The sequence below is a fragment of the Cottoperca gobio genome, chromosome 22, assembly GCF_900634415.1.
Source record: "Cottoperca gobio chromosome 22, fCotGob3.1, whole genome shotgun sequence".
NCBI classification, from domain to species: domain Eukaryota; kingdom Metazoa; phylum Chordata; class Actinopteri; order Perciformes; family Bovichtidae; genus Cottoperca; species Cottoperca gobio.
Genome location: NC_041376.1, coordinates 21,986,733 through 22,014,570, shown reverse-complemented (window position 1 = coordinate 22,014,570; position 27,838 = coordinate 21,986,733). Strand labels below are relative to the sequence as shown.

General features: G+C 40.2%; 1 protein-coding gene across 6 annotated transcripts in view; it reads left to right on the top strand.

Moving 5' to 3' along the window:
• nrxn3a (neurexin 3a) overlaps positions 1–27,838 on the top strand; it is a 200,037-nt gene that overhangs the window by 107,134 nt on the left and 65,065 nt on the right. For all 6 annotated transcript variants that reach the window (XR_003834345.1, XM_029459906.1, XM_029459905.1 and 3 more), the window contains exons 11-18: positions 37–240; positions 2,126–2,152; positions 4,952–5,071; positions 5,356–5,476; positions 5,990–6,250; positions 7,340–7,530; positions 8,331–8,504; positions 12,027–12,146. Coding sequence is in view for 5 of the 6 variants with exons in the window: in XM_029459906.1 (XP_029315766.1) it covers positions 37–240; positions 2,126–2,152; positions 4,952–5,071; positions 5,356–5,476; positions 5,990–6,250; positions 7,340–7,530; positions 8,331–8,504; positions 12,027–12,146 (1,218 nt within the window). In the remaining variant the exon portion in view is untranslated. The remainder of the gene's footprint in view (positions 1–36; positions 241–2,125; positions 2,153–4,951; positions 5,072–5,355; positions 5,477–5,989; positions 6,251–7,339; positions 7,531–8,330; positions 8,505–12,026; positions 12,147–27,838) is intronic.

The window sequence follows — 27,838 nt, the reverse complement described above, 5'->3', positions numbered from 1 at the left end:
TTAACATATTTCTATGCTCCTGACTCTCTCACATAGAGGCTTCCATCCTCTCCTATGATGGCAGCATGTATATGAAGGTGGTGATGCCGACGATAATGCACACTGAAGCTGAGGACGTCTCGCTGCGTTTCCGCTCTCAGCGGGCTTATGGCCTCCTCATGGCCACCACCTCCAGAGACTCAGCCGACACGCTCAGGCTGGAATTGGATGGGGGTCGTGTCAAACTCACGGTCAACCTAGGTATCGTATTCCCCCCCTCCCCATCTCCCGACACAGCTCCACCTTCGCCGTGAGACGGTTCACACTGACCTTTCCTCTCCTTTCACTTCTATCTTTTTGTGCACAGTTTCTTTTGTATCAGTAAGGTTTTTACTAGCTTTAGAACATCTTTGCATGTTTCTTTAATGCGATATGTGCGCATAGATAACCATGGACTGCTTACTGAATACAACCATTTACTGGATAACATCTTAGGCTACACATCATAACTTATTTTATTTCAATGGTAAACATGTTTGGCCCATCTTTGAAACAGACAAACCATAGTCATATCCATATTCTTCTATATACGGAACTTTGAGACAGTCCCAGCACAGCATATACAGAATATACATTGTAATGAAGAGACACTGGGCTTTAAAGTCTGGTCTCTAATAAAGCATTTTTAAACACCCAAGTGTGCTGAGACTTTCTAAGAGGTGACTTCCACCAAGTATGCCCAGTGATCTTCAGTCCATCATTTAACAGGACATCAGAAGAAACCTTTCTTGTCTTTCTCACTAACCTCATTTTTCTGTCAGTCATCAAGTCATTTTTGTGTCACCTTCCTGTTCTTCTGGGTGGTTGTTTTATTTGCTAATGATGGTGTCTTTTCTGGAAGTCTACGCTTCTTCAGTGTTTTGTTTTTATGTTTACCGTTCAACTCCATTTTCCATCATGCTTTGTCAAAAGATGGTATTCACCCCTTCAAAGGCCTTAAGCCTGCGGCCCGTCAGGCGAACAGCCCGAGAACAGAGCCCAGCAAAACCTACAGCTGGCTGCGACCCCAAATACTTCAAAACATTTCCAATCAGAATTTGTAAAGAGAAATTAGTCACACATGCATAAACAGTATGTCTAGTAAAAGTCTTAACATGTAAGAGTAATGGCAATGTTAGCAGATGGTAGCTGGTTTGCCAAGCCACATTCAGATTCAGTTACTTAATTTCTCAGATGTTCTGCAGCTCTTATTGGTCAGAGCGCCGATGATTTCATAGCCTATGTTAATTTGTGTGAATTTCTACAGTTTGTAAAAGTGTAAATATTCAAAGATCTAGCCTCGGATCTTAATGACACATGTAGGCAGAGAATCCAGATCTGATGGTTGGGGTTCCTGTGCCTCTGCATGGTGCTGGTGCTGATTGGATCGTGGCTGTTTGCTCCCACTTTTCTGTTGCGGTTGACGACACATGAAACCACCAGCCACATGGTGACCAACCCTCACTGTCTTCACAGCACTTATTCTGGCCTCAGTGGGACTGTTCAGAAACATTGTCTATCACACAATTGTATTACAAATTCAACCTTGTTTCTTTTTGAATCGCAAATCAAATGAAATCCATCTGTATTTCTGGACTTTTCAAAGATCCGTGGGTCTAAAATGTATGGCTGCTACCAGCTTGTTGGTGCGGAGGCTTTGGAGCCAGAGACTTTGCCTTTTCTAAGCTGAACATTCAAATCTAAAGTGGAACGGGCAGTGTTGGGTTGAAACACTCATGTAGCTGGTACTATAAGTGGCCATTTTACTGTAAATACTGTGCATTAACAAGTAATACATTTGAAGTCTGGTACTGTGGGTAACACAAGAGCACAAGCTCTAGAAAAGCAGCTTTTAACAACCAGCACATTTCAATGACAAATCCATGCATTAACTTATTTACGATTAAAAGATGTTTTCGGAAATCTTTAAAATATATAATTTATTTCATGATAATTTAGCATAACATTAACTAATTACTAAATGAATAAAATGGCTGCCTTCCTGCATGTGTACGTCCCCGGAAGGGTGGACTTTTTGTTTTTGGATGTCTGCAGCAGTAACCTTGAAGGATGCAATTTCATCTGTCATTTATTCTTCCCCATCTAGACTGTATCAGGATAAACTGTAACTCCAGTAAGTTAACACTCAAGTTTCATTTTGCTTTCTATGTTGATGGTATGTTGATGTTGTTGTTGTTGTTTTTTTAAAGGAAATGTGTTTTTTAAAATGTGAGTTCTGCACCGCCACTTTTTCTTAAGTCCATCATGTGGAGGAAGTGTTTGCTCAGTTTGACTGCCTATAGTTCAAAGGGAACCAACAGAAATATCCCAGAGTATAGAAGTATAGAGATTGGTATAGATAATCATTAGATAGTATAGAAATATAGAGATTGGTAGAGATGATCATTAAATAGTATAGATAGATGTAGATAAGGTGAATCCTTATCAAACATATCATAAATTAACCACTTAACATAATTTGATGGGTTTACTGTCCCATTCTCACATCATGTTGCCCTGTATACAGTAGTAATGACATACATATATATTGTACTTCATGTTGCCACACTTTTAGGTAAACATAGTTAATCCCCATTCATCACATGTAATAGTAAGTGAGGACATTAAATGATTACAATCTGAGAGGCAGGTGTTTGCAGACTGAGTTTAGTGCTATTTAGGATTAATATTCAACCTCTGAGTTTATTTATCCTTTTGGTCCTGTAGATGTAGATGTTTAACCCTGACGCCACTTTTAGTTCTGCAAACCCCACATGTAAAATAATCCCTTCCATTCAGTGATTAATTATGAAGAATTAATGATTGGTAAGAAAAACGTGTACATTTCATTATAGCACATATAAGAATTGGTCAGTAGTGCATGCAACATTACTCACACCACTTCAAGTAAGAACACACTTTCCCTCAGAGCAAAACACCACAATGTCAGTTCTGTTGTTACATTCAGGAGAAAAGGCAACAAACAGCATTAACATGACTTATTATAAAGCAACATACATTAGTATGTAATATTAGAGTCCAGTACACAGTCTATGTGCATGTAATTAATGAAAAAAACTTCTGCACATAAAACCTTGCTATAACCTTAACAACAGAGCAGAAACAACACAAATGCCACAGCAGAGCTTGAAGGCAACGTGGATATAATCCCACACAGACAAAGCACGTACATTGCTTTTTTATTAGCACCAAAATGATCGCATACATAAATTAATTGTGTAGATCATCCAATCATGTGTGGACAGTTGTATGCACTTCTTAATATATGAATATTGAAGTATGGCTGAGCTGTCAGTAAACAGATGTAAACAGTAGCTAAAGGATATTAAGCCCCGGCTGCATCACTTCTTCAAACCCTGAGACCTCACCACACCTCATGTGGATTTCTTGTGAGGACTTTAATGAAGTCATATGAAACTAAATATAGAAATTGGACTCCAAATATAAGCAGAATATGCCGGATAGTTCTGTATCTGTTAGAAATATCTAATATCCCATATATTATTTATATTATGTCAGGTTATATTCTGTAACTTTAGGAATGGTGATTCTGTTTGCAACTACAAATGTCTCAGCTGCTTTTACAACCTTTTACCAATAATGGATTGCTTTTGCTCATAATGAGGCTTTGGAGATCTTTGCCTTTAAACTGTGTATATATATTTATATATATATATATATATATTCATTTATATAATATCCTGCTCAGCTCTGTGTTTCTAAAATTGTAACAGTGAAACAGGGAAAGTATCCTAAATGATCGTAGATGTGAAATGTTCCTGTGTCAGATACAGGGGGAATAAACGTCTGTTTTGGAGCTTAAATGTTCTGTACTGACAAACAACAACAAGTTTATGCATCAAAAAGATTAAGAATTGGTCACAAAAAGGCTACAATCAGAGTTTAGATTTTACTGGTGTGTGATGTGGCTCAGCTTACTTTGTGTTTGTGATTAGCGTTGAAAGATATGTAACATTTCTGCACTAATATCACTAAAAACTAGACCTATATATATATATATATATATATATATATATATATATATATATATATATATATATATATATATATATATATTTATATATATATTAACGTAATATAATGATATATTATATATATTTAGTTGAGTTGTGAGTAATGTGTAATTCTACTCGACCTGTCTTGTGTGAAGGTGTCGCCCCCTTTGTTGTGTTTTTCTGCAGACGCTGATCTTTTAGATCGAGGTTGTTTTTAACTTTATCGTTTTACCGGATGAAGACTGTTATTCATTAGACATCTGGACAAACTGATCCTTTAGTTTGTCGCTGCTCTGCCCTGTGTTCACCAGGAGACACAGATTTATTCAGTGGTTTCACTCACTAGTAAACTTTGTTATGGATGAGAGCAGATCTCTGTGGATAGTTAACGGTAAAAATATCCTAAACGATGTACGATGAAGTTATTGTTATCGGGAGAAGCTCACTGCAATGACAAATTCCCATGAGCCACTGCACCGTCTTCTGCCCCCTCGCGGCAGAAATTACATATTGTACGTTTAATGGTGAGAAAAAGTAGTAAGGATATAATTAATAGGAAGGAAAGGAAAAGGTTTCTATAAGCCAATAATGAGTAAAAGCAATGTTCCTGCTGTTGTTGCCCTTTCTCTGTTCTACTTGAGAGCCAGGACTCTGTTCTGCAGCATTGTGGTCAAGTGTATTCTGTGACTATTATAGATGTCAAGTATTTGTGTTTTTCTCTGTGTATTTCACTGACTAAACCAAACCTTTGTTTCCCAGAGGTAAAATAACTGAAAACTATATTTAAAGACATGTTCAAGCTTAGTGGCTTGTAGAATTATGCCAATGATTCCAGGCGGGAAAACAAAGGTTTGGTTTCAGGCTCAGGATGTCTTTAACTTTGTGATTGTTCTCAGGCAAGGGACCGGAGACCCTGTATGCCGGGCAAAAGCTCAATGATAATGAATGGCATACAGTGCGAGTGGTGCGCCGCGGCAAAACCTACAAGCTTACTGTTGACGATGATGTAGCAGAAGGTACTTACCGGCATCAACTCGGTTCATGCTTGAAGGAATGTTGTTAACGTTGTCAGTGGCAACACACCATGCTGTGGTGCCATAGAGATTGATAAAATCAGTGTGTCATTCTGAAACAAAGCAGGAAGCTATGTAACCTTTAGGGACAGTTTGCATCCATCTAATACTGTAATGTAATTTTCTCCTTAAATCAGCCCTTTTGTGTTAGTGTCAGACAGTGTTCTCTTTTCTTTTCGTTTTTGTCTTTCTTTTCAACCCATCCCCTCCACCCTCCCCGTATTCAGGACAAATGGTGGGCGACCACACCCGCCTGGAGTTCCACAACATTGAAACAGGCATAATGACAGAGCGTCGATATGTTTCCAGCGTCCCGTCCAGCTTCATCGGTCATCTGCAGAGCCTTAGGTACTCAGAACACTTTCTTTACTTTTTAAAAATTGTAAATATGTTTAATCAATTAATCAAATGACAAAGTAACAAATCCACAGAGAGTTGCCATCCAAAGTTGGTAGCTCGACACAATTATTATTATTATGGTTTACAGCACATTTACTGTTTGGTCCTAACCAGAATGTTAAGTTCTGTGTCAGTTGAAATTGTAAATTTGCAGAAATTGCAAATATTAAAATATATCTTCAAATCAAATCAAATCAAATCAATCTTGACATATGTCAGAAGGTTCAAGATGTTTATTGTCCCTCCGGTTATAAAAGTATAATCATGTGAAATGCTTTTGATAGGAGGCTCCATAAACAATAAATATTAAATATAACAAGTCAAATGTAATAAAGTAATTGTTAAAATATAAGAAGCTGTAACAAAATAAAAATAATAAAAATACATATCACACAGGATTTGGATTGCACTACCTTATTTTAAGACAATCACTTCAAGTGCCTGTTCCTGTCCTTTCCTCAGATTTAACGGCATGCTCTACATCGACCTGTGCAAGAATGGTGACATTGATTATTGTGAGCTCAATGCCCGCTTTGGGATTCGTTCTATTATCGCCGACCCTGTCACCTTCAAATCCAAGAGCAGCTATCTAAGCCTGGCGACCCTCCAGGCCTACGCATCCATGCACCTCTTCTTCCAGTTCAAGACCACCTCCCCAGACGGCTTCATAATCTTCAACTCTGGAGATGGCAATGATTTTATCGCTGTAGAATTGGTTAAAGGGTAGGTTTTATTTTGAAAGGATGCTTGTTAACCTTTCACACATTCAAATCTTTTTACATTTACCAAGTTCCATAATCAATATTTTCATATTAACAATATGTCCCGTCCAGTCTGTAGTACCACTTGTTCCTCTAGAGGTGATAGTGAGTCAGAAGAAGTAGAGCTGCCCCGACTAGAGCGGACTTGATAGCTTGTCAATGATACTTCATAAAGTATTTATACACGGTTTATCATATGTGGCGTATTCCTGCTCTGCTGATAGACATATTTCCTATTTTGGTTCACAGCGTCATGCCAGCCACAGTAGGCAGTTGGTTTCAGGGAAAAATCACTAAAAAACATTATACACTAGCTGCAGCAGACAGAAGGCCAACACAAAACAGAGCTCAAACCAGAGGGAAGAATGGATTTAAATACATCATGTAGTATGTAATGTAAATAATAATAAAGAAACTTTTAAGTTATTTTGAGTTTCTGTTTTTAGCTGGAATCAGTACCAGGTCACACACAGTGTAATTACTAACTAAATATCTAAGCATCACATTGTAGCACTTTTGAAACTGCAGAATGAAAACTCAGTTTCAGTTTGTAATTTTGTAAAAATTGTAAAATTGTATAAATATTTTATATGCGGTCCGTTTTATGCCACAATAATGTGTTTACTGGCTGCAGTGTGGTTTACCTTCAGTTTTCAACAGTATTCCACAATAGTAAATCGACTGCTTTTATATAACTCACTTTGACATGTTGACTGCAGGGTCTGGGGATTAAACCATCAACCCTCCAACCGGTGGATGAGCCACTCTACCTCCTGAGCCACAGCTGCCCAACAATGCATTGCACATTTCCTCCAACTATTCAGTTTAATGATGGAGTGAATCAGACCAGATTCTATTGTCAGGGAAATGTCCTAAACCCAGTTTTTACCAAAATACCAATAATTCCCTTTTCACTACAACACTGATTGGAATCAACCGATAGTTGTGTCTAATCTCCAACCTTTGCAACATTTGCCACGCTGTGCACAACAATCAGGAAGTCAGGAACAAAGCTGAAGATTTGTGTAACTCGATAACGTTTCTCTTGCAGATACATCCACTATGTTTTTGACCTTGGAAACGGCCCCAACCTCATCAAGGGTAAAAGTGACCGGGCGTTGAATGACAACCAGTGGCACAATGTGGCCATCACCCGGGACAACAGCAACACCCACACACTGAAAGTAGATGCGACAGCCACCAGTCAGAGTATCAATGGGGCCAAGAACCTCGACCTGAAAGGTAAGCAGAGGACATGTATTTTGTGTCCAGAATGTCACGCTTTTCTTTTTACATTTGACCAAGTAAAGTCGATTAAAAAAATATATATAATTAATTACAAGCTCTGTGATTAATTAATCTAAATTAATCGCATATATCAATATTTGCTGTGAGAAGCATTTCAACATATTCAAATGGATTTTGGAAGATGAGTGAATCAATGAGTAGGCATTATACACTTAAATCAGGCATAACATCTTTCATTGCACAATAAACAATATCTAAAGTTGTGTCATGTGACGCCATGTGTAAAGCCTCTGTAAACCCCTGTCCTCTACCACCCGCAGTCCATTGCAATCTATTTCCTGATGGAGTTGTTAATGTGTCTCAGGTAGACCGACTCATTCTGCGTCTGAACGCCTGATCGAGTTGTATGACGAGACGGGTCGCTCACTTTAGCATCAGTGGCGGTGCTAGCTAGCTCCGAGCTAGCTGCTAAGTGCTTTGCGTTGAGGTGATATCTCAGGCTTGAAGTTCTCCGATGGTTCGAACATTCTTTGCTGCAGGAATCACACAGAACGGAGCATCAACAGTTACATCAGTAACTTAAGTTTATTAAATGTAAACTTTCCATTCATTGGACCAAGTAACGTTTTAATCTGCGTTCATTATTTTTTCTGTGATTAATTAATCGAAATGAGCGCGCTAATTTGACAGCCCTAATATATATATATAAAGCCATAAGTGATGTAGACATAGAGTATATTAGATTAGATCCTCCTGTACTTCTCCTACACTGTCTCTATGTTTCTACACCGCAGGTGATCTGTTCATCGCAGGACTGGGTCCAGGCATGTATGGCAACCTGCCCAAACTGGTGGCTTCCAGAGAAGGCTACCAGGGCTGTTTGGCATCGGTGGACCTCAACGGTCGCCTGCCAGACCTCCTCAGTGACGCGTTGTTTCGCAGCGGTCAGATTGAGCGTGGATGCGAAGGTACACCGTCCCTCAAATCAGAGCCTGATTTAGACTACAACACAAACTCCAACTCCAGCTCCAACAGTCCATTCTTCCTGCTCAATGCGAACAGTAGCTCCACAGCCCTGCATCCATGCGGAAGCCCCTTAATTCTGTTAACTGTGGTTGTTGCCTCACTTACACACTGCTAAGACTAAGGTCAAACATCAAACACCTCCTCACACACACCACAACAGTTTATCGGCCACATTGGTCGCACACTGACAGTGCTGATCACCGTCAGAGCAGTTTTTACTAGTGCAGGGATGGAGAATACTGCTAGGTGCTCCATTTGTATCTATTTTGTAACGTTTCACCTTCACATTTATTGCAAAATTGTAAAATATTTCTTCAAAATTGATACTTAAATGGCAGCTGGTGTTACACCATCTTCCGTGCAGCGGATGTACTAGAAAAGCGCTATACAAATCTAATGTATTATTATGTGTCACACATGTGAATATACACAGTGGTAGGACTAGTAACATTCCAGCAGACAAAGAATCAGATAGGGTATTGAATGGGACACACACACTGCATCATCTTGATGATGGTGAGCCATAGCTTAGCCTAATCATTCCAGAATAGCCAAAAACTGCTGTGCCTCAGACAACAGCTCTGTTAGACGAGTAAGAAACAATCCGCTGGTTGTGACGGGTATTTGCATGTTTACTAGGGATGCCCCGACTGATGGGCTGCCGATCCAAATCGGACAGTTTACAGTAAAATATGCAATCAGGAGACGGACATAAAGCTTCCTCGCAGCAGCTCACAGTCAATGGTGTGGAACTGTAACATATGCCGTCTGAAATGTATGCCAGGATAAAATACCTTGTGGCTGAAGCAAGTTAAAAGAATTCAACGTAACAAATTTAATAACACATTATTACATCTATCTTATTTCAATAAATATGCCTTCGGTTCTGAGACAATGACAACAATGTGTGTGTGTGTGTGTGTGTGTGTGTGTGTGTGTGTGTGTGTGTGTGTGTGTGTGTGTGTGTGTGTGTGTGTGTGTGTGTGTGTGTGTGTGTGTGTGTGTGTTTGAGAGAGAGTAAGAGATGTTTCTGTAAGTCATTAATAATAATAATTTGAATGTCAACTTTAAAATGAACTTTATGAAGCATCAAACTATTCGGTCGGCTCCAGCCCTGATAGTAACTCCCTCTCACCCCTCACTAACTGAGACTATGGCAGTATGCATGAGAATACATTACAATAATATATAGTATATATAATAAAAAATAGATTGTCTCTCTGTGAACACGGTGGTACTCATAGTAAACTGTAATACGGTTCTACCAACAAAAAAACTTTCGGTATCAGCCGATATGGCTAATCGGCGATCGGCAATAGATATCGCCGGCAAAAGAATGTGATCGGGGCATCTCTAATGCTAACACGCCAAAATGAGACGTCTTAAGGCATAAAACATTCCTCTAATCTTTGTTGTGGTAACATGTTAAACGTGTCAACATGAACAAACTAAATGTGTTTACACACATTTTAATGTCTTCTTAACTCAAAATCTCTAAGACATTATTTGCCTTAAATAGCCTTCCAAAAAAAATAGACTTAAAGAGCATGATGAATGAAAGGTGAGCTGTTACACAACCTGTGTGGACAGCTGTGCTGAATCAAATAGAAGCGTAACTTTAAGATACTTATATTAACTTTCAGCCTTGGAAGTGACGCGACTTCTCTTGGTACGAAGCAGCGCTTAGTTATGGTTGCAAAGCTGTGATTGGACAATCACTGTTCGGGGAAGGAGTTCAGCAAATGGTCAATTGCAGAACAGAGGAGAAAAACAAATGTGTTGCCTCACAAACAGTCTATGAATTTGTAAGCTTTGGTGATCTGTATCAGGCCACACACAGTCCATACAGTTTGTTCACAAAACTTAAGGTTCCTTTAGTTTTCTGTTGATTTACAATTGTTCATGCATTTTATGTAGCTACATCAAAATGGGCTGTTTAAACATTCTGCACAAGAAGGCAAATGTTTCCATCTTCTGTGCTAGCTGTGCATTCTTTTGTAGTTCTTTTGTCATCCTCTTAAGGTTATGGACTTCCACAACCTGTTGCATGGAAACCATTTTCTGTACAGCTGTTTTTTCTTACGCCTGCCATATCATTCAGTAGGTGTATTGTATATGTTGTTTTTTACATTACCTTACCGAGCCCCATGTTTGACCAATAAATGTGTTTATGTTTCATTTCAACAATCATGACAAACACAGACACTAACGTTGTGTACTGTATATCCTCCTTGCTGTCATCATCTTAATGGGATTTAATAACAATGTTATTCACTGTACTGTATGAACTGCAAGGAACTAATGGTGGACTCTTTTACTTAAAAAAATAAAATCTCATCAATCACAGCTTGTTGGTCTTGTCCATGGCATTCTGTCTCATTTGTGTGCTTGTGTGATTTATTTTCTTCCTTTTTTGCTGATGTATTAGTGGATTAGTCATTTAAGCTGTATTACCATGAACTGCCTGCTCTCATTACAAGCGTCCATCACATACAATTGATTCACGTTTCTTCAGCCAGTTATCAAATTTCATTAATGATAATTGAGTCGGCAATACTTTGTACTGCCACTGGATGGCGATACTGCACTGTGGCAGACAACAGCACAGTAACAGCAGAAGTAACATGAATACGTTTTCACTGGTGGTACATCACACATTAAATCCTGAACCAGATCAGTGGATCAACTGAAGGATATTCCTGCATTGTAAGTTGCCATCACTTCCTCCAACTAATCATCAGTTATCTTGGTCCTGAAGAGCTCCTTTAACAAATGCATAATTTCACCAGGTAAGTCTCAACACATTGAGTGAGAGGAGTTGATACAGACAGTCTGCCTGCAGCAGATATATTTAAATATTACACAAAACCACACATGTAGAAACATAGTATGGATTTCAGGTACAACTGCACCTCCTTCCAAGGTGCACAGAGAAGGGAAAACAAGTTTGAAGCAACACTGTAGTATGCAAACAACTCGGTTGTTTTAATAGTGCGTTTCGGCTTGTGGCCTTCATCAGGGTCATCATTAAATACTTATAATTGTATAAGCATATATTTTATATGTAAAGTAGGTTAACTGTTTTTATAGTATTTGACTGTATTATTTTCTCAGTCTCAACGTGATCAGATGTGTTGTAATATGAGTACTTTGTTTTCTTATTGCGTGTGTTATTCTACTGTTGTTACTGTGGACATTATGGTGTCCTCATGTCTGGCGCACTGGACAAACACATGTCCATGTGTGTTGATCTGAATCTGACCCACACATAAGCCAATTAAATTATGTTATGAAGTATTTTAGAAAGTCAAGACTCGAAGTGTGTGGGTGAAACAAGAGTTCTAAACCAAACAAGTGTACATAGTATTACACCAAATTGTGTGTGTGTGTGTATGTGTGTGTGTGTGTGTGTGTGTCTATGTGTGTGTATATGTGTGTGTGTTGGGATGGCTGGATTTCCACAGGGCCCAGCACCACCTGTCAGGAGGACTCCTGTGCCAACATGGGTATTTGTATCCAGCAGTGGGAGAACTACACCTGTGACTGCTCCATGACCTCGTACACTGGCACTCAGTGCAATGACCGTGAGTACTGATGTCACTATTCTAATAAGCGATCATGAAAGTGATGGCAAGTCCAGTCACATTTATTCATGAAGTTGGTTTACTGTACAGACCAGAGCAGGTAGCTTACACAACATGTATCACAAACTAAAGAAATAGCGACACAAACATCAATCCACACAGTTCATAGGGTCAAATAAACCACACAGTCACAATCAGGAGGATTCAAACTTAAACATATGGAGGGGGACGATCTGAAAGAGTGGGGGGGGTTTACATTTTACCATTTTACCCCCAGTTTACATTTAGACCATGGGGCAGTCTGCCGACCTGTAGGACCATAAATAACTCTTTATGTTATTAGATGTTATGTGAAGGGAAAGGTAAGTGATGTCTGACTCAGAGTTTCTTCAGCCAGTTTCAGGGCCTTCGAGAGCACCAGTGAGGAAACGCTTCACACTCAGTCATCACCTTTCTAATGATAAATAATGACAATGTGTCTGCTCAATGGTGGGAGTATTGTAAACCTGATCAATGACTGTTAGTAGTCAGCAGTACTCAACTCCTTTGAACTCAAAATCAATGGATTCAAAAATGGCAATACATCCCATGACGGTTCCAGGCTCTTCAGGGCAGTATAAACACAAATGTAGACAAGTAGAATGTAGACAACTCATTAGCTGATTCAGAAAATGCAGTTAGGAAAAGTTCAGAAGAAGAGAAGGAGAGAAGAAGAATGAGGAGAAGGAGGAGAAGAATGAGAAGAAAGAGGAGAAAAAGGAGAAGAAGGAGGAGAAAGAGGAGAAGAAGAAAGAGGGGAAGAACAAGGAGGAGGAGAAGGAGGAGGAGAAGGAGGAAGAGGAGAAGAAAAAGAAGGAGGAGGAGAAAAAGGAGGAGGAGGAGAAGAAGGAAGAGAAGGAGGGAGATGAATTGGTAGTTTCACGTGATGAATCGTTAGTTTTGCGCGATGAATGGGATATTTAAAAACAGCCCACTTGACATCCCCAATAAACTGTCTGCCCAGTATTTCTCAACATGGGAGTTGTATAGGTCAGTGCTTAAGGCTTCCGTAACAACTGGGAGCAGTGGAACTTATAAGGTGGCCCATATTTTGAACTTTATAGAATAGCTGAATGAATTGGTAGTTTCTCCTGATTCATCGGTAGTTTCTTGTGGTGAATTGATAGTTTCTTGTGATGAATCGGTAGTTTCTTGTGATGAATTGATAGTTTCTCCTGATGAATTGATAGTTTCTCCTGATGAATGGGTAGTTTCACGTGATGAATTGGTAGTTTCTTGTGATGAATGGGTAATTTCTTGTGATGAATGGGTAGTTTCATATGATGAATCGGTAGTTTCACGTGATGAATTGGTAGTTTTTTGTGATGAATTGATAGTTTATCCTGATGAATGGGTAGTTTCACGTGATGAATCGGTAGTTTCTTGTCAGAGAAGTGGAGGATCCATCATGAGTATGCAGAGGGTATATAGAATATGTCTGGCCCAATCAATTGAATGTCTTCTATTTGTTTGGATACGTTATACCTTATAGTCTTCTACATCAGTGCAGTAGTGTGTAGTATATTTCAGTGCATAGGCATATGTATTTGTTTTAAAGTACTATTCAAGGTATTTTCTGGAGAGGTGCCAGTTCTCCACACTGCTGCCCAATGCATCCTAATACTAGTATGGGTTAAATGCAGAGTGTATATTTGACTATTTATCTTATGAGCAACAACATGTCCGATCATTAAACACTCCATACATTAATTATACAGTGTATATACAATTCATGAATAACAGGGATAGATAATATAGAAATATAAACACCTGGTAAAGTACTCAAAACTGCTTCTGTGGGAGTTCATGGCCCTGATGAGGGACTGAGCTCACTTGAAAGGGGTGGTAGCTGGAGGGAGACAATTAGGGGGATAAAAAGACATGTAGCATGTAACACAATACAATAGGGATGAACTGAATTTAGTCAAATTAGTTTTGAGTGCCTCAAAGCATTGTTACTCTGCATAATCCACAGTGTCTTTGGCTCGCTTTGTCAAATGTGCCATATATATATTTTTAATTTTGATGTATTCGTAATAAATCACGATCATAACAGCATAAAAATGACTTCCGCTAACAACAATCGATCGCTGCGCCGAGAGCATCTACTTCGGCAATGTTTGGGGCAACACTTTGAGAGATCGTGTTTCAAACAAACTATGCTCACCAAGGAAATGAGATTCAAAAATAATTTAAAACTGAACGCAGATGCTGTGCCTACAATAGTGCCGAGACCCCAGCCAGCACAAGCCAGCATGCCGATTCAAACACGTCCGCCGGTGCAGAGTCCACCAAAGAGATGACGAAATGCATTCGCCAAAAGGGAGAGAGCAAAGGTAAGCCGTGCTACTTGTTTACTGTATTTATTGTTTCAAGCATAAAGCCATAATCGGTCTAGGCCTACTGTATGTAACGAGTTTACACCAGGCCCTAGCCGATATCTGTGTGTTATTGTTTGTAGTATTAATAACTTTAGCTAATTACACTTTATTAGCTTAATTAAGTATAGATTCAATGCTTATAACAGGCTTCCCCTTTTTATTCTGTGGTTTGAGTAAAAGCGTGAGTCTATTTAACTTTTAACTATCACCCTATTATTACATAGGTATTGAAACATTGGTGAATGAAGCCGCTGACAGAACTGAGGATATCTGTATGATCAGCAACCATCTATTGGACATCCACACTGGGGAGGAAGCTGTTTGTACACCAGTAAGTATACAGACTGTACGTCATCTGTACATTGCAGTTACCAGTAGACCTGCACATGACGTGTTAAAAATAAAATCACCAAATGCATGTACATAATTCATATATTTGTTTAATTTGATATCATTGCTCTCTCAATCAATTCAAACACATCTTTTATTATGAATGTTATTAGATATTTTCTTTACGCAGACATGTATAAACATGCAATACAATTTCAAGCTGGTTTGAAAGATTTATTAGTAAAGTTGTGTTTTGTACATTTCAGACAAGAAATTGCTGTGCAGACGGATCCTCCTCCACGGACACACCACAAGTCCATGCAGGCGTGTCAGGTCAGCTGGATTGCAAGTTCCAATCCAAGTTGGTTGTTCCAAAGGTCAGCGTCATAATATATATTTATATATATACACACATACATACATACATACATATTATATATAATGCTTGATTATAAAACATATTTCTTCTAGAGTATGTTACTGAACTCTTGACCGAGACTCAATGCTTTGTGCCAAGACAGTGTTGATGAGGAACCTTTCAAAGTCCCAGCTCCACTCAGCAGTCGGTGGAAGAACCAAACCAGAGGGATGCTGTTGTGCTGTATAGAAGCAGGTTCAATCACTGAACTGACATTGTGTTTTGTTATTGACTCTAATAAAGTGCTGATACTTGAACGACGTGTAGTTGTCAGATGGAAACGTAGCACAGATCTTTTGAATGGCACATGATGGCATTCTGTGGTTCTTACCAAGTATTCCCCAACAAAATCTCACCAGCTGGTGGTATGCCATATAGTGATGCATTCTGTAAAATACAAGATAATACATGTCAATGGTAATCACTTCAACCTTATTTGCTTATTTATCTATTTATTCTGTGACTGTGCCAGAGTGACCATTCGACTTCCCAAAAATACATCAAAGTTTCTGAGCTCTACACATTTGTGCACACAAGTAACTTACTAATTACGTGGCTGATCACCTGTGGTATGTCCCTCTTCGAATGCCTTTGGTTGGCTGTCTGCAACACCCAAACATCCAGACACTTTGATTTGAATCCTGGGTGATCTGTTATGCAGGTTATGTTTGCACCATGTCCCTCATATTCATTGAATTCCTCCATTACATCCTTTTCTTGGCAGCAGCTCTTCAATTGCTTCCATAATTGTACAGTTTTCACATGTACACCTAATTGTACAAAGGAAGAATGGTAAGGACATATATACAATATGCAATATCCAGAAAAAAGGCCAATATTAACGTCATCTTAAATTCATACTATTTATATGCCTGTGTTTCACGACAGGCTCGTAAGCAGCTCATAAGCCTGTTATGGTCGTACAGAGGTAGGATCTATCTAGTAGCAACTTGTTACCTGTTTCACGTAAATCTCGTAAAGTTACGGTATCGTAACTTCCATGAACATCTGGTAAGTGTTCCGGCTACTATAGGCAGCCGTGAGACAGTCAGTAGGCAGACTATACTTCATAAACCAGCGCTCTCCTCCGGTCTGTTTGTTAGCTAATAGCTAATGCTTTATATACAGCCATGTAATATATGATGTTTGACATCAGACACAACGATAGAACCTCAACCACAGAAACTTCGAGAAACAATCAAGTTATCAAGTTATCAAGCTTTACAGACATCGATGTGTCCAAGTAGAGAAATAATTAAATATTTAGCTATCGAGCAATTTGCGGACAACTAGTCGGGTTCATAACAATTCAAGGAAACCAAGCTATCGATTCGATATAGGATAGTTTGCGATCTATTTACAATCTAGTATAATGTTACGTTTTATTATGATGTATTCACTATTTATTGGGAAGCTCTATGAACTATAGTCAAATGTATATACCTGTCTGTGTTCTGTTGCCGCACAGGATCTCCGCCAAATCCAGGATCACCATCACCATCATCCGCATGTTCGCTCCCGTCTGTGTCTCCATCTTGAATACTGTGTCTCGAGCTGCTCTGTCTCCACCACGTTAAACTCGCCTACATGATCTAAATCCACGACACCGGCATCCTCTTCAATAAACTGCTCTTCTTGAAGGTGCAACAAGTCTATTGACGACTCACTGTCACTCGATTCTGTCGAAATATCCGAGCCGAGTCCGACATCGCCACGTCTGCCGCTTCTGCTGCTTCTGCCGTGCTGTCTATGTATTCAACTGGTGGACTGTATTCTACTTGTGATGTCAGAATACGGCGTTGGGTGTTTCCGGTAGCGGCAATGTAAACATCGGTGGTCGACATACTAAATCATGATTTATTAAATAATGCGATCATTGTGTCATAAATAACACATCATTTTACACCACAAATAGCATTTACTATCATCAGTAGAAATTCATGTTTATCATTTCGTAGGCCCTTTAAGTGATCTCCAATTACGGTCATTCAAGACACCACATTTATTCCTCAAAGATGATGGTTCACCACTATCCTTCCAGGTTTTAATAATCCGCAGGCCAATAATTTGACCCTTCTGAAACTGATTCACATCCTTTCCACAACCACAGGATATGTCTTCCGACATGGTGGTTTAAGAAATGAGAAGCTACTCACCGCATCAGCTAGGGTTAAATGACTTGTTGCCAGAAGAAACATATTAATCACTGCAGTAATTATCCAATGGAAGGCTCTTGCTTAGTTAAATCCAGGTGGCAGTCTTTTTACATTTAAATGACGGTTGTCAGGGCATAAAACCAATGATCTGTTGAACTTGAACAATGTCAGACTTGAACAATGGCAGAGCCGTAAGTTCTGGGGAAAATCATGACCTTAAAATCCAGTCAAATTGAATCGTGGTGTTGGAGACTCGGGACACCCCTTCCCCTAATGGTCAAGCATGAATGATGGAACAGATTGCAAGCGCCACGTCGGTGCACTGTATGAAGTAACACTCCATTCGTGAACAAATCTATACCAGACAGACTGTGTCACAAATATGCATTGTGATGATGCCATGTCTCTCTATTGTACATCTAATTTGTAAGCTTTATGCATTTACACAGTTATGTAGCAAATCACCATCATGGCAACTGTTGTAGTTGTGGAGAAAGGAATAAAATCCTAGGAAAATGTAAGAACTAAATGACAAAATCATCACCCAATATCCAGGGTTCCTTTTCTCCGACATCTCTCTTTGATATCGTCTTAACTGTCAGCCTTGTTAAAATTACTATTCTGTTAAAATGGTTGCTGTGCAAAAGAAAATGTTTTTTATTCGCTTACCATTATGAAGATCTAGAGTGTTAGAAAAAAGCCATTTATATTCTGGGACTGAGGTCACCTTGAGAAGGTTCCTGAAAGCTCAGCCATCCACCAAGAGGTGTTACTACAGAGAGGAAGAGAACTGATAGGCTAGTTTGATTCACAAATGTGCCATAGTGAGTAATGACACTAAAATAGTCATTCAAATGTTGTGTGGATAACTGTAATAATAAAAGCAGAAAAAGCCAAAACGAATGAAAAACAAAACATACAACATAAAAAGCAGCTTTGCAAAATAATGTAATAATCTTTACATGACATGTCAAAATGTAAAACATGAAATTGAAACATTGAAATAGTTTTTCCAAGTTGGAAGAGCTGCCATTTTGATTAGAACTTACATAATTGACAATGTCTTAAGCTGGAGGAAGTGAAAGTTAATTTACATTGGAGTTGGACTTTCTCTGTGGTCTGATCAATGGGACAGTGTTTGAACCATTTATACTAGGCCACATATGTTTTTGTCAAAGTAGACACACCACTGTGTGTAACGGTGTTTGAAGTTTGTTTCTGCTGTTCAAAACAAAAGTAAAGAGCTGATGTCGACTCTTAGGACTCTATTTAAACAATCCATTAATTAAGGGCGAGCTGCCCGTGACAAACACACCACTGGCCTGATTTTGCGTTCAGAACTCTACAAGTGTGTAGTAGATCAAAATAAATGTTGAGTTAGAAGATGGGTTTGGTCCAAGTTTTTGTGTGAGTGATTGTGTGATTGAGTGACAGTGATTGTGTTTGAAGTTCCAAATTTAGTGAGTAAACAATTGTCAACTAGAGACCATCTTGTGATTGGATCCCACCAGCCACAATGGCAAATCGGGCCAGAAACGTAAAGATGACGAGCCATGAGCCCCTTCCCCACTTCATAGCCCAATACTTCTGACACCCTTGCTCGGACCACAGCCATCATCATTGGGTGGCACTAGCTCTGTCTGTAGGGATTTGGCTTAGGAACTGGACAGTCACAGACTCAAGTCCCCATTAGGACCAAGTATGGAGTGTGGTCTGATACATGGAGAGGCGTGTGAATGTTCGTTCATATGCGCATGCACAAAATGAAACTTGTGCAGCATCCTCTGTGGGATTGGACATTTTTGATTAGCTGGGCAAAATGGAAAAAATCTATCAGTAATAACCATCCTATTCAGCCAAACAATAGTATAAATAGTATTTTATATTTGAAAATGTATAAAAGGAAATCTCACATTTCTTCAAGTGAATACCATCAAATACCTCTGTTGTTTGAATTAATTTCAGGGATGAACATTTGGAATAAACTGGTCAGTTTGTGACAGGCACAAGTGCCAGGTCTATTGGGGGCCGGGTCTTGGAGGTATTTTCTGGGCATTGATAAAGGAGGGCCATCTGGTCACAAGCGAGCAGGCTGGCAGGCATTCAGAGCAGTTCTGCGGGGTGAAAGGGAGTCTATTTTCCCCTTCACTGGACTTTATATTTGTCCTGCTGCTTGCTAGATCATTCCCATCGATCGCCCAACTTCCACTCCCCTACCTGGCCATCAGCACCAAGTGCATGCAATAAAGCTGCGTCTTTATGCACAGCGGCCTCCATCTACTCCTGCTGTTTGTGATGGGATGGGTCTTAGAGTGGCTGGATAGCAGTACATTGAAAAGGGGGAGGAGAGAAAGGCTTAATATAATGTTATCGTTCTCAGCTTGTTACTACGTCCCGAAGTGGTGCAGAGCGGTGAGCTTGAAGAAGGAGAGGTTGATGTGAAATGAGCTGTGGTAATACACTGTCGATAAGTGGAGGATGTTGTGTTGACCTTCACCTTGCCCGTCTGTCTCGGTTGTTGTTTGTGTAAGCTTTGCATAAATCAAGTGCATGAGGTAAAAAAGTAAGAGAGCTAGAAATAAAGAGTGAGGGGTAGGAGAAGCTGGCATTCTTCTGTAGGTGGGTGAAACAGCCATGCATCACACTGGACAGGTCATTTGAGCAGCGAAATGCTGCATCTGAGTGTTCCTGATATTAGGAAGGCTAATAAATTGTGAGAATAATGATTTATATTAATATCACAGGCCTAGCTGTATATTTTGTGCTGAGGTTCCGTCTTTGTGGTGCTTAATATTGCTTTAATGGAAGTGTTAGTATCAGCAGCCACCTCAGAGATTTAGGCTGTTCCCAATGAACTTGTTTTTATAGCAGAGGACGTCCTCCAATTATTTCTCACGTGTGTAAACCAAAGACATGCTAGACAAACCAACTTTCTTAACAAAAACAAACAATATCATTTCAAGATGTGGAATGATTTATGAGAGTGAACGCAAGGCTTTTGTACTTCTATTTCCTGGAAGATTAAAAGAGTGAATCTTGTTTTTCTCTAAAAGAAGAGATTGTCATTGTTTTCTACCCGTGCTGCTCTAGAGCTTGGAGTTAACATAGTATTGAATATGCTTTCTTCTCAGCCTAGTCTCTCTCCATACACAGTTTGATCTTTAGAGAGAGCATGCATTTGTTACTTCAAGGCTGGATTACTGCAACTCATTGTTATCAGGTTGTCCCAAAAAGTCGCTTAAGACTCTTCAGTTGATCCAAAATGCAGCGGCACGTGTATTGACTAGAACAAGGAAACGGGATCATATTACTCCTGTATTAGCTGCACTGCACTGGCTCCCGGTAAAATACAGAATAGAATTCAAAATCCTTCTCCTGACTTACAAATCAATTAATGGTCAGGCTCCAGCATATCTTAAAGATCTCATAGTACCTTATAAACCAACTAGAGCATTACGCTCCCAGACTGCAGGGTTAATTGTGGTTCCTAGAGTCTCTAAGAGTACAATGGGAGCCAGAGCCTTCAGCTATCAAGCTCCTCTCCAGTGGAACCAGCTTCCAGTTTGTGTTCGGGAGGCAGACACACTCCACATTTAAGAGTAGGCTAAAGACTTTCCTTTTTGATAAAGCTTATAGTTAGGGCTTGCTCAGGTTTGCCCTGGATCAGCCCCTAGTTATGCTGCTATAGGCTTAGACTGCCGGGGGACACCTCCCTGCTCTCTTCCTTCTCTTCCTCTCTCCTCCCCTCCCTCTCTCTTCTTCTCCTTCTCTATCTGTATGCATTTATGTAAATGTATGTTACTAACTCACCATCCGGGGTATCATCCCCGGAGTGTCTGTCTCTCATGTGGCAGGTTGCCACTGATAAAGTTTACGTCAGGATCATGAATCGTGACAGCGCCTGCTGACCTGGTCCTGCTGGACACCGGGAAGCCTTATTGACATTTTCCTGGATTCATCCATACTTTCTATTTCTTTTTTTCCAACACAACATAATTTCTGTCAAATGTTGTATTTGTACTATGTTGTTTATCCTGTACACACGACATCTATTGCACGTCTGTCCGTCCTGGGAGAGCGATCCCTCCTCAGTTGCTCTCCCTGAGGTTTCTTCCATTTTTTCCCCTTTAATTTTGGGGTTTCTTTTAGGAAGTTTTTCCTTGTGCGATGCGAGGGTCTAAGGACAGAGGATGTCGTAACCTGTACAGTCTGTAAAGCACACTGAGACAAATGTATAATTTGTGATATTGGGCTATACAAATAAATTTGATTTGATTTGATTTGATACATGAAGGCAATGAAAACAGAAAACAATGATTCTACTAAATTCTACTAAATATGTTGAAATACATCTCTTCTCTTTGTATGAGACTAATATTGTTTAACGGAAAGTAATAAGTTAATAAATAAGCTAAACTAATGTAATTGCCTTTTGTCAGATGAACATTTAGATAAAAGCAGAATAACATAAAACAACAGCTGCATTAAAAAAAAGAAATAAGTCATGGTACTCACACTGGGAACCTGTTTCACCGGCAGCCACCACTTGCAAACCCAAATGTAATAATAATAATAATAATAATAATAATAATAAATTGTATTTGTAAAGCGCATTTCAAAGCTAAAAGCAGCCAACTACTTAAAACAACTCAAAAATGTAAACCAGCTGAACATTATATTAATTGGACATAACACATTGTGCTCTAAGGCACAATAAAAATGGTAGCAAAGTGTGCCTTACATTAGCAGATGTGACATTGAATGTCATTAGTGCCCTAGTTATGAATCAAACCAACCAAGTATTTCCTCATTTGTTTACTTAATTGTGTGGCTTTTATTTCTGATCCCAGATTTCTGCGAGGCCTTTCCCTTCCCTATATCTTGCAAAAAACATTCTCTAGGTCCTGAAATAATGGGGATTGTGGACTGTTGGTCCAAGAAGTTTGGAGATCAGCTTTAAGGGTGGGAATCTTTGGGAATCTTGCTCAGTCCACATCTCTCCTGAGTGCTCAACAATGTGTTTGTGTTCTTAGTCCACTGAAGAAACATAACTGGCAGTTAAGCTAAATGTTGTTTAGGCAGCTTTTTTAGTTAACTGCATTCATTCGGAAACACACAACAGTCTTCTGCCTGTATGAGAATAAGGAAATGAAAGTACCAACATAACTGGACAATAATATTTTGTAACACAACAGTTGTGCGTTCTGAATAAGGGTTAAATGGTCTCCAGCGGTGGAGAATAACCTCTCTGCTTCAACACTAGCACCAGTGAAACCCATCTATATCCACAATGCTGTTCCAGCACAGACTCTTGAAACAGACTGTTGACCCAGTTATTCTTCCCTTCCTGACCACAGTTTGTCCTGCCAGGATGTGATGGCGTGAGGATACAATGGTCATAAGGTGATCTGTTTCCTCAGGAACACAGGTGTAAGGGTGTGGCCTAGGGAACAAAGGGAAGGAAATTGTTTGTGGTGGGGAGAAAGGCAATGCTTTTGGAGGTAGATGGAGTAGTAATGTAGCATCCATCAGTCAAGGGGGGGGGGGGGGCATTTAACTTCTTTTTATGGTTGTTCCTCTTCTATCTGAAGTGATTTTAGGACCATAACTATTGAGCAGAGGACTGAAAAATCAAGCCATGGACAAATTACTAGTTCCCAGTACTACGTCAGGTGAGTCAGATTCTGTTGGGGATTTGTTTGCAATGCATTGTTTTCAGGATTTTTATTGTTACATTTTGAAGGCAGGACATGGATTCCATTCTTGTTATTTGTTCTTCTTTTGGTTGGACTCTGTGGTCTCGTTAACAAGGACCCAAAGTGTGTGTTTACACTAGTAAAGTTTATATCCTTCAATTTTACACTAATAACTACAGTGATTGTGTATTGGGCTCTGAGCTCTACCAACATGTGGGTGACCTACAACTCCGTAATGTGCTTGAATGCATCCTGTGTAGATTCACAGGGAGACGCTGCTCTGACACGGTATAAGTAATGTGACGTGGAAATATGACAGACGGCTGTGTAATGTTGTGTTAATGCTATTTAACACTTTCAGAGTTGGGTAAACGAGTTGCTGAATAATAATAACAATAATACATTTTATTTGTAAAGCGGCTTTCATGGCTAAAAGCAATCCCAAGGTGCTACATAATAGAAGACAACAACAACAACAAGAAAAGGTGTGTGGAGGTTTGTGGTGAGAGGAATTCCTTGAGGTAGGGAGGGACATTTCCAGGGATGCACTGACAGGTGAGTAGGGATATTTTGTATTTGATCCGGAATGAGACAGGAAGCCAGTGTAGTGGCTGTGGAGAATGGGTGTGATGTGATTATATTTTTGCACCTCATCAGGATCCTAGCAACGCTGTTCTGGATGTATTGGAGCTTCTGAAGGCTCCCGCTTGGAGTCCCGATGAGGAGAGCGTTGCAGTAGTCCAACCTTGAGGAGACAAAGGCGTGGACGAGTTGTTCAGCATCTGACAGGGAGAGTATGGGACGGAGTTTTGCAATGTTCCTGAGGTGGTAGAAGGAGGTCTTGCACAGATGTTTGATGTGGGTATCAAAGGTCAGATGAGGGTCAAATATTACACCCAGGTTGGTAACTGATGGTGATAGGAGGATGTCTTGGCCAGAAAAAGTGATGTGGGTTATGAGGGAAGACTGGACCTGGTGTGGTGTGCCAGCCAAAATAGCCTCTGTTTTGGAGCAATTTAATTGAAGGGAGTTTTCTTTCATACAAGGTTTTATTTCCTCATGATAATAATGATGATGATGATGAAGATGACAACAGTGAGGCTGTATGTGGCATAGGGTTGGTTTTTATATATAGCTGTGTGTCATCAGCGTAGCAATGGAATGGTATTCCTGGCTGATGACACCAAGGGTGTCACCAGAGTGTAGAGGGTGAACAGAGTGGGGCCGAGAACCGACCCTTGAGGGACACCACAGGTTACTGGTTACTGTGTTCATGGACTCCTTGATTATTGTTAGTTGTTTCAGTGTGTACTGAGCCTTTTTTATCTTGAGTGCACGTTTGTATTGTTTGAGCATGGCACAGTAAAGGAGGCGCACGTCTCATCTTCTAAGTTATTTTCTTTTTGTTGCCATTTTTTATTAATCCAATTGGTCTCTTTTTGTTTTGGGGGTGTTGCTGGAGTTTTTAAGTTAGGATTTATGAGCTGTAGTCATGAATATTTGGTTAATTTTTCTAACTGCCAGATTAATGTCTTCTTTACTGTGATTATATGTGGTGTTCAGAAAGCTGTCTAAGAGTGTTTAGATTTGTTGGTTTCCGATTGCTCTCTGGAACTCTTGTGCACTGTTTGGAGCCCATCTGTACGTGTTACTGATTGTGAAGGGTTACTTTCTGTCCTTTAAATGAACACAGTAATTTGGCTGTGATCAGACAGAGGTGTTAATAAACTGAGAGAGAGAGAGAGGGTCTAAATCTGTTACCATGTGATCTACTGTACTGGTGAGCAGAAGGTGGGTCTTCATCTCTAAACCGTTAACAATGTACAAACGGAGGCTTTGACACAGCTGGAGCAGGTATCTTCCATTCTTGTTTACCTGGGGTGCAGAATTATGGCAAGGAAGGTTAGTGTGTTTTGGGGAAAGTTTTGTCCAAATATGTGTCTGTTACTATTTTCTGAGTCTGGACGGGAGCCAGTACATTTATCCAGTGCATATCCCTGGGCCTGAAATATGCAGATCTAGGTGTGGAGATGTGGAAATATTTCCTCATTATATTAGAGTCACTGGGAGGAACATATATTGTACATAAAAACAAGTCTCTTTCTGTATATGTGAATTTTTTTTATTTTTTTTGTGCGACCTAACTCATCAGTTGGGTGCGTATGAGACTGAGGAGGTGTGTGATTGCTCCCAGGTTCTACTGGTAGTGGGTGGGCTTGTCAGTGCTACGGCGTGGCTCTGCTGTGCTGGTTGTTGAACTGAGAGGCAGGGATGGTTATCCTGTGTTGGGCCTGGTGTTTGTGGGGTGAGGTGTTGGCCTGTCTTGCTGGTGTGGTTCAGGTTCTGGGTTGGTGGCTCTGTTGGTGAGGTACTGATGATGGAGGATGGTAAGGCTCCATGTAGATAGCCGCGATGCGAGAGGGGTAGTCCGGGGACATGGTCACTGTCATGTCTGCTGCTCATGGAGGCTCAATCCTGGCTTCGTCCTAAGACTACATCCTTAAGTGTCTTAGCAAAGATACTCACAAAGTCCTTATGGAGGTGGACGTGGTCATGGAGGCTGTGGAGGCTGAAGGTGGGGTGATGTGCCAGGTGGATATTGGGCATGAGAGCAAATCTCTTCTGGGCAGGATAGTGGAGACAGTGATCTTGATGTTTGGGAAAGTCTGAGTGGCCTTTAGCATCACCCTCTTCATAGGTTCAGCTACTCTCTCCTGCTGTGTACTCAGATTGTTAGTTCCTGTGTGCACAATGATGTAGCTTGGTTCTCCCAGTTTGGACTTTGTGAGCAGATTGAGGGCATGTTCTGTTCTGGGGCACCATATCCTTTTTCAAGGAAAGACTTTTTCTTCATTTAAGAATTGTCCATTTAATCCAATTGTAATTTTTTCAGCATCAGTCAGAGTTTTTATTGTGAATGGTGACTTTAATTTGTTGGTGTCACTCCTGGGATCTCCTTGTATTGGGCTGATGTCGAGTTGACAGCTGGTAGTGGGTGAGGCTGGAGCAGCGGGCTGCTGGAGGAAGGTCTTGGCTCAGTGTGTTGTGTGTTACTGTTGGCAGGCAGTGGAACTGTGAACTGGGGGTGCTGCTGTGCTGTGGTGGTGAGGCTCTGGAGCTGCTCTTTGAGCATGAGTATGGTTTTATGTTTGAGGTGCTGCTCTTATCTCAGCTGCTGAGAGCTCCTGCTTTTAAGTCTCCCTGTCCTCCTGTAACTCAGTCACTTCTCCTCTTAGTTGTTTCAGTGAGGTTTTGAAGTCTTTTTTCATCTGGCATATCTGATATTTAATCTGCTGCAAAGACTCAATGGAAGGTGAGTGACAGAGTATTTATTTCAGCTCCAACAGCTCTATCTCTTGTAGAGATAGATAATGGTCACTGTGCCCTGGTCTTCAAGGTGCTGTTCCTGCTCCTCTGATTGTGGTCCCTCTGCTACCTGGGCGCTGCTGCTGTTAGTGCTGCTGTTAGTGCTGCTGCTGTTAGTGCTGCTGCTGTTAGTGCTGCTGCTGTTACTGCTGCTGTTGTTAGCGCTGCCCATGTTACTGCTGCTGCTGTTACTGCTGTTAGTGCTGCTGCTGCTACTGCTGCTGTTACCATCCTTCAGGTCCTTTGGGGAAGTTTTTGGAGGAATTGGATATTCTCCTGTCCAACATCCCTGAAAATGGCCCTCCGCTCGTACTTCTTGGTGACTTCAACATCTAGTCAGAGAAGTCTTACTATCTCTCTTATCTTCTTTTGCTCTCTCCCTGTGTCCTTCTCCTCCTACTCACAAAGATGGCAACCACCTCGACTTCATATTCACCAGAAACTGCTCTACCTCAAATCCCTCTGTAACCCCACTTAATATATCTGAATAAATGTTCATATCCTACACTCTGCCCCTCTCCCAATCTAACAAACCTATATCCTCGAAAACTGTATCTCTTCTTCCAACAAAAAATTCAATCCTCTTTCCCCAAATCCAAAAAACTATTCTCTATCTTTTTGAACCTCCCAGTCCCCCGCCTCCTTCTTCCCTTCTACGTCTCTCTTTGTCAAGACAGGGTTACATGACAAACATGACATACAACAATTATCCATCTACGCCCCCTCCCTCCATTACAAATGTACATTTAAAATGAGACGTAAAATAAAAAGTAAAATTAAGTGATAAAGTGATAAATGCTAGAAATACAATAAAACTGTTATTAATAAAACTGTTATAAATACAAAGTGAAAGTAAATGTACAGGCTGTTGTGATTTGAAATTGAATTTAATCTGAATCTGAATCCCCCTACCATCTGATATACGCTCTTCCTTTTCCGACTTACGGACGAACATCAACTGTTCACCATCCACATCACCTCCACCCACTCTAACATCTTTTCCCCCCCTCTCTTCAATGGAAGATCTTTCTCTCGTTACCTCTAACCCGCCAACACCTGCCCTCTGGACCCAATCCCCTCTCACCTTCTCCAGTCTTTTGCTCCTGACCCTCTTCCTTGCGCAGCGCAGGGAAGCACTGTACTTTATCGGTACTTTGTCCTACACACTAATTTCACAATATAGAAACAATAGGTATTATATGCTTTGGCCTAAATATAAATAAAACAATCATTAAAAAAAAGAAATCTGTCAAAGCGAACCTGTTTTAGCCATTTGCGCATGGTGGGAAATATTAGAGTGTGACAC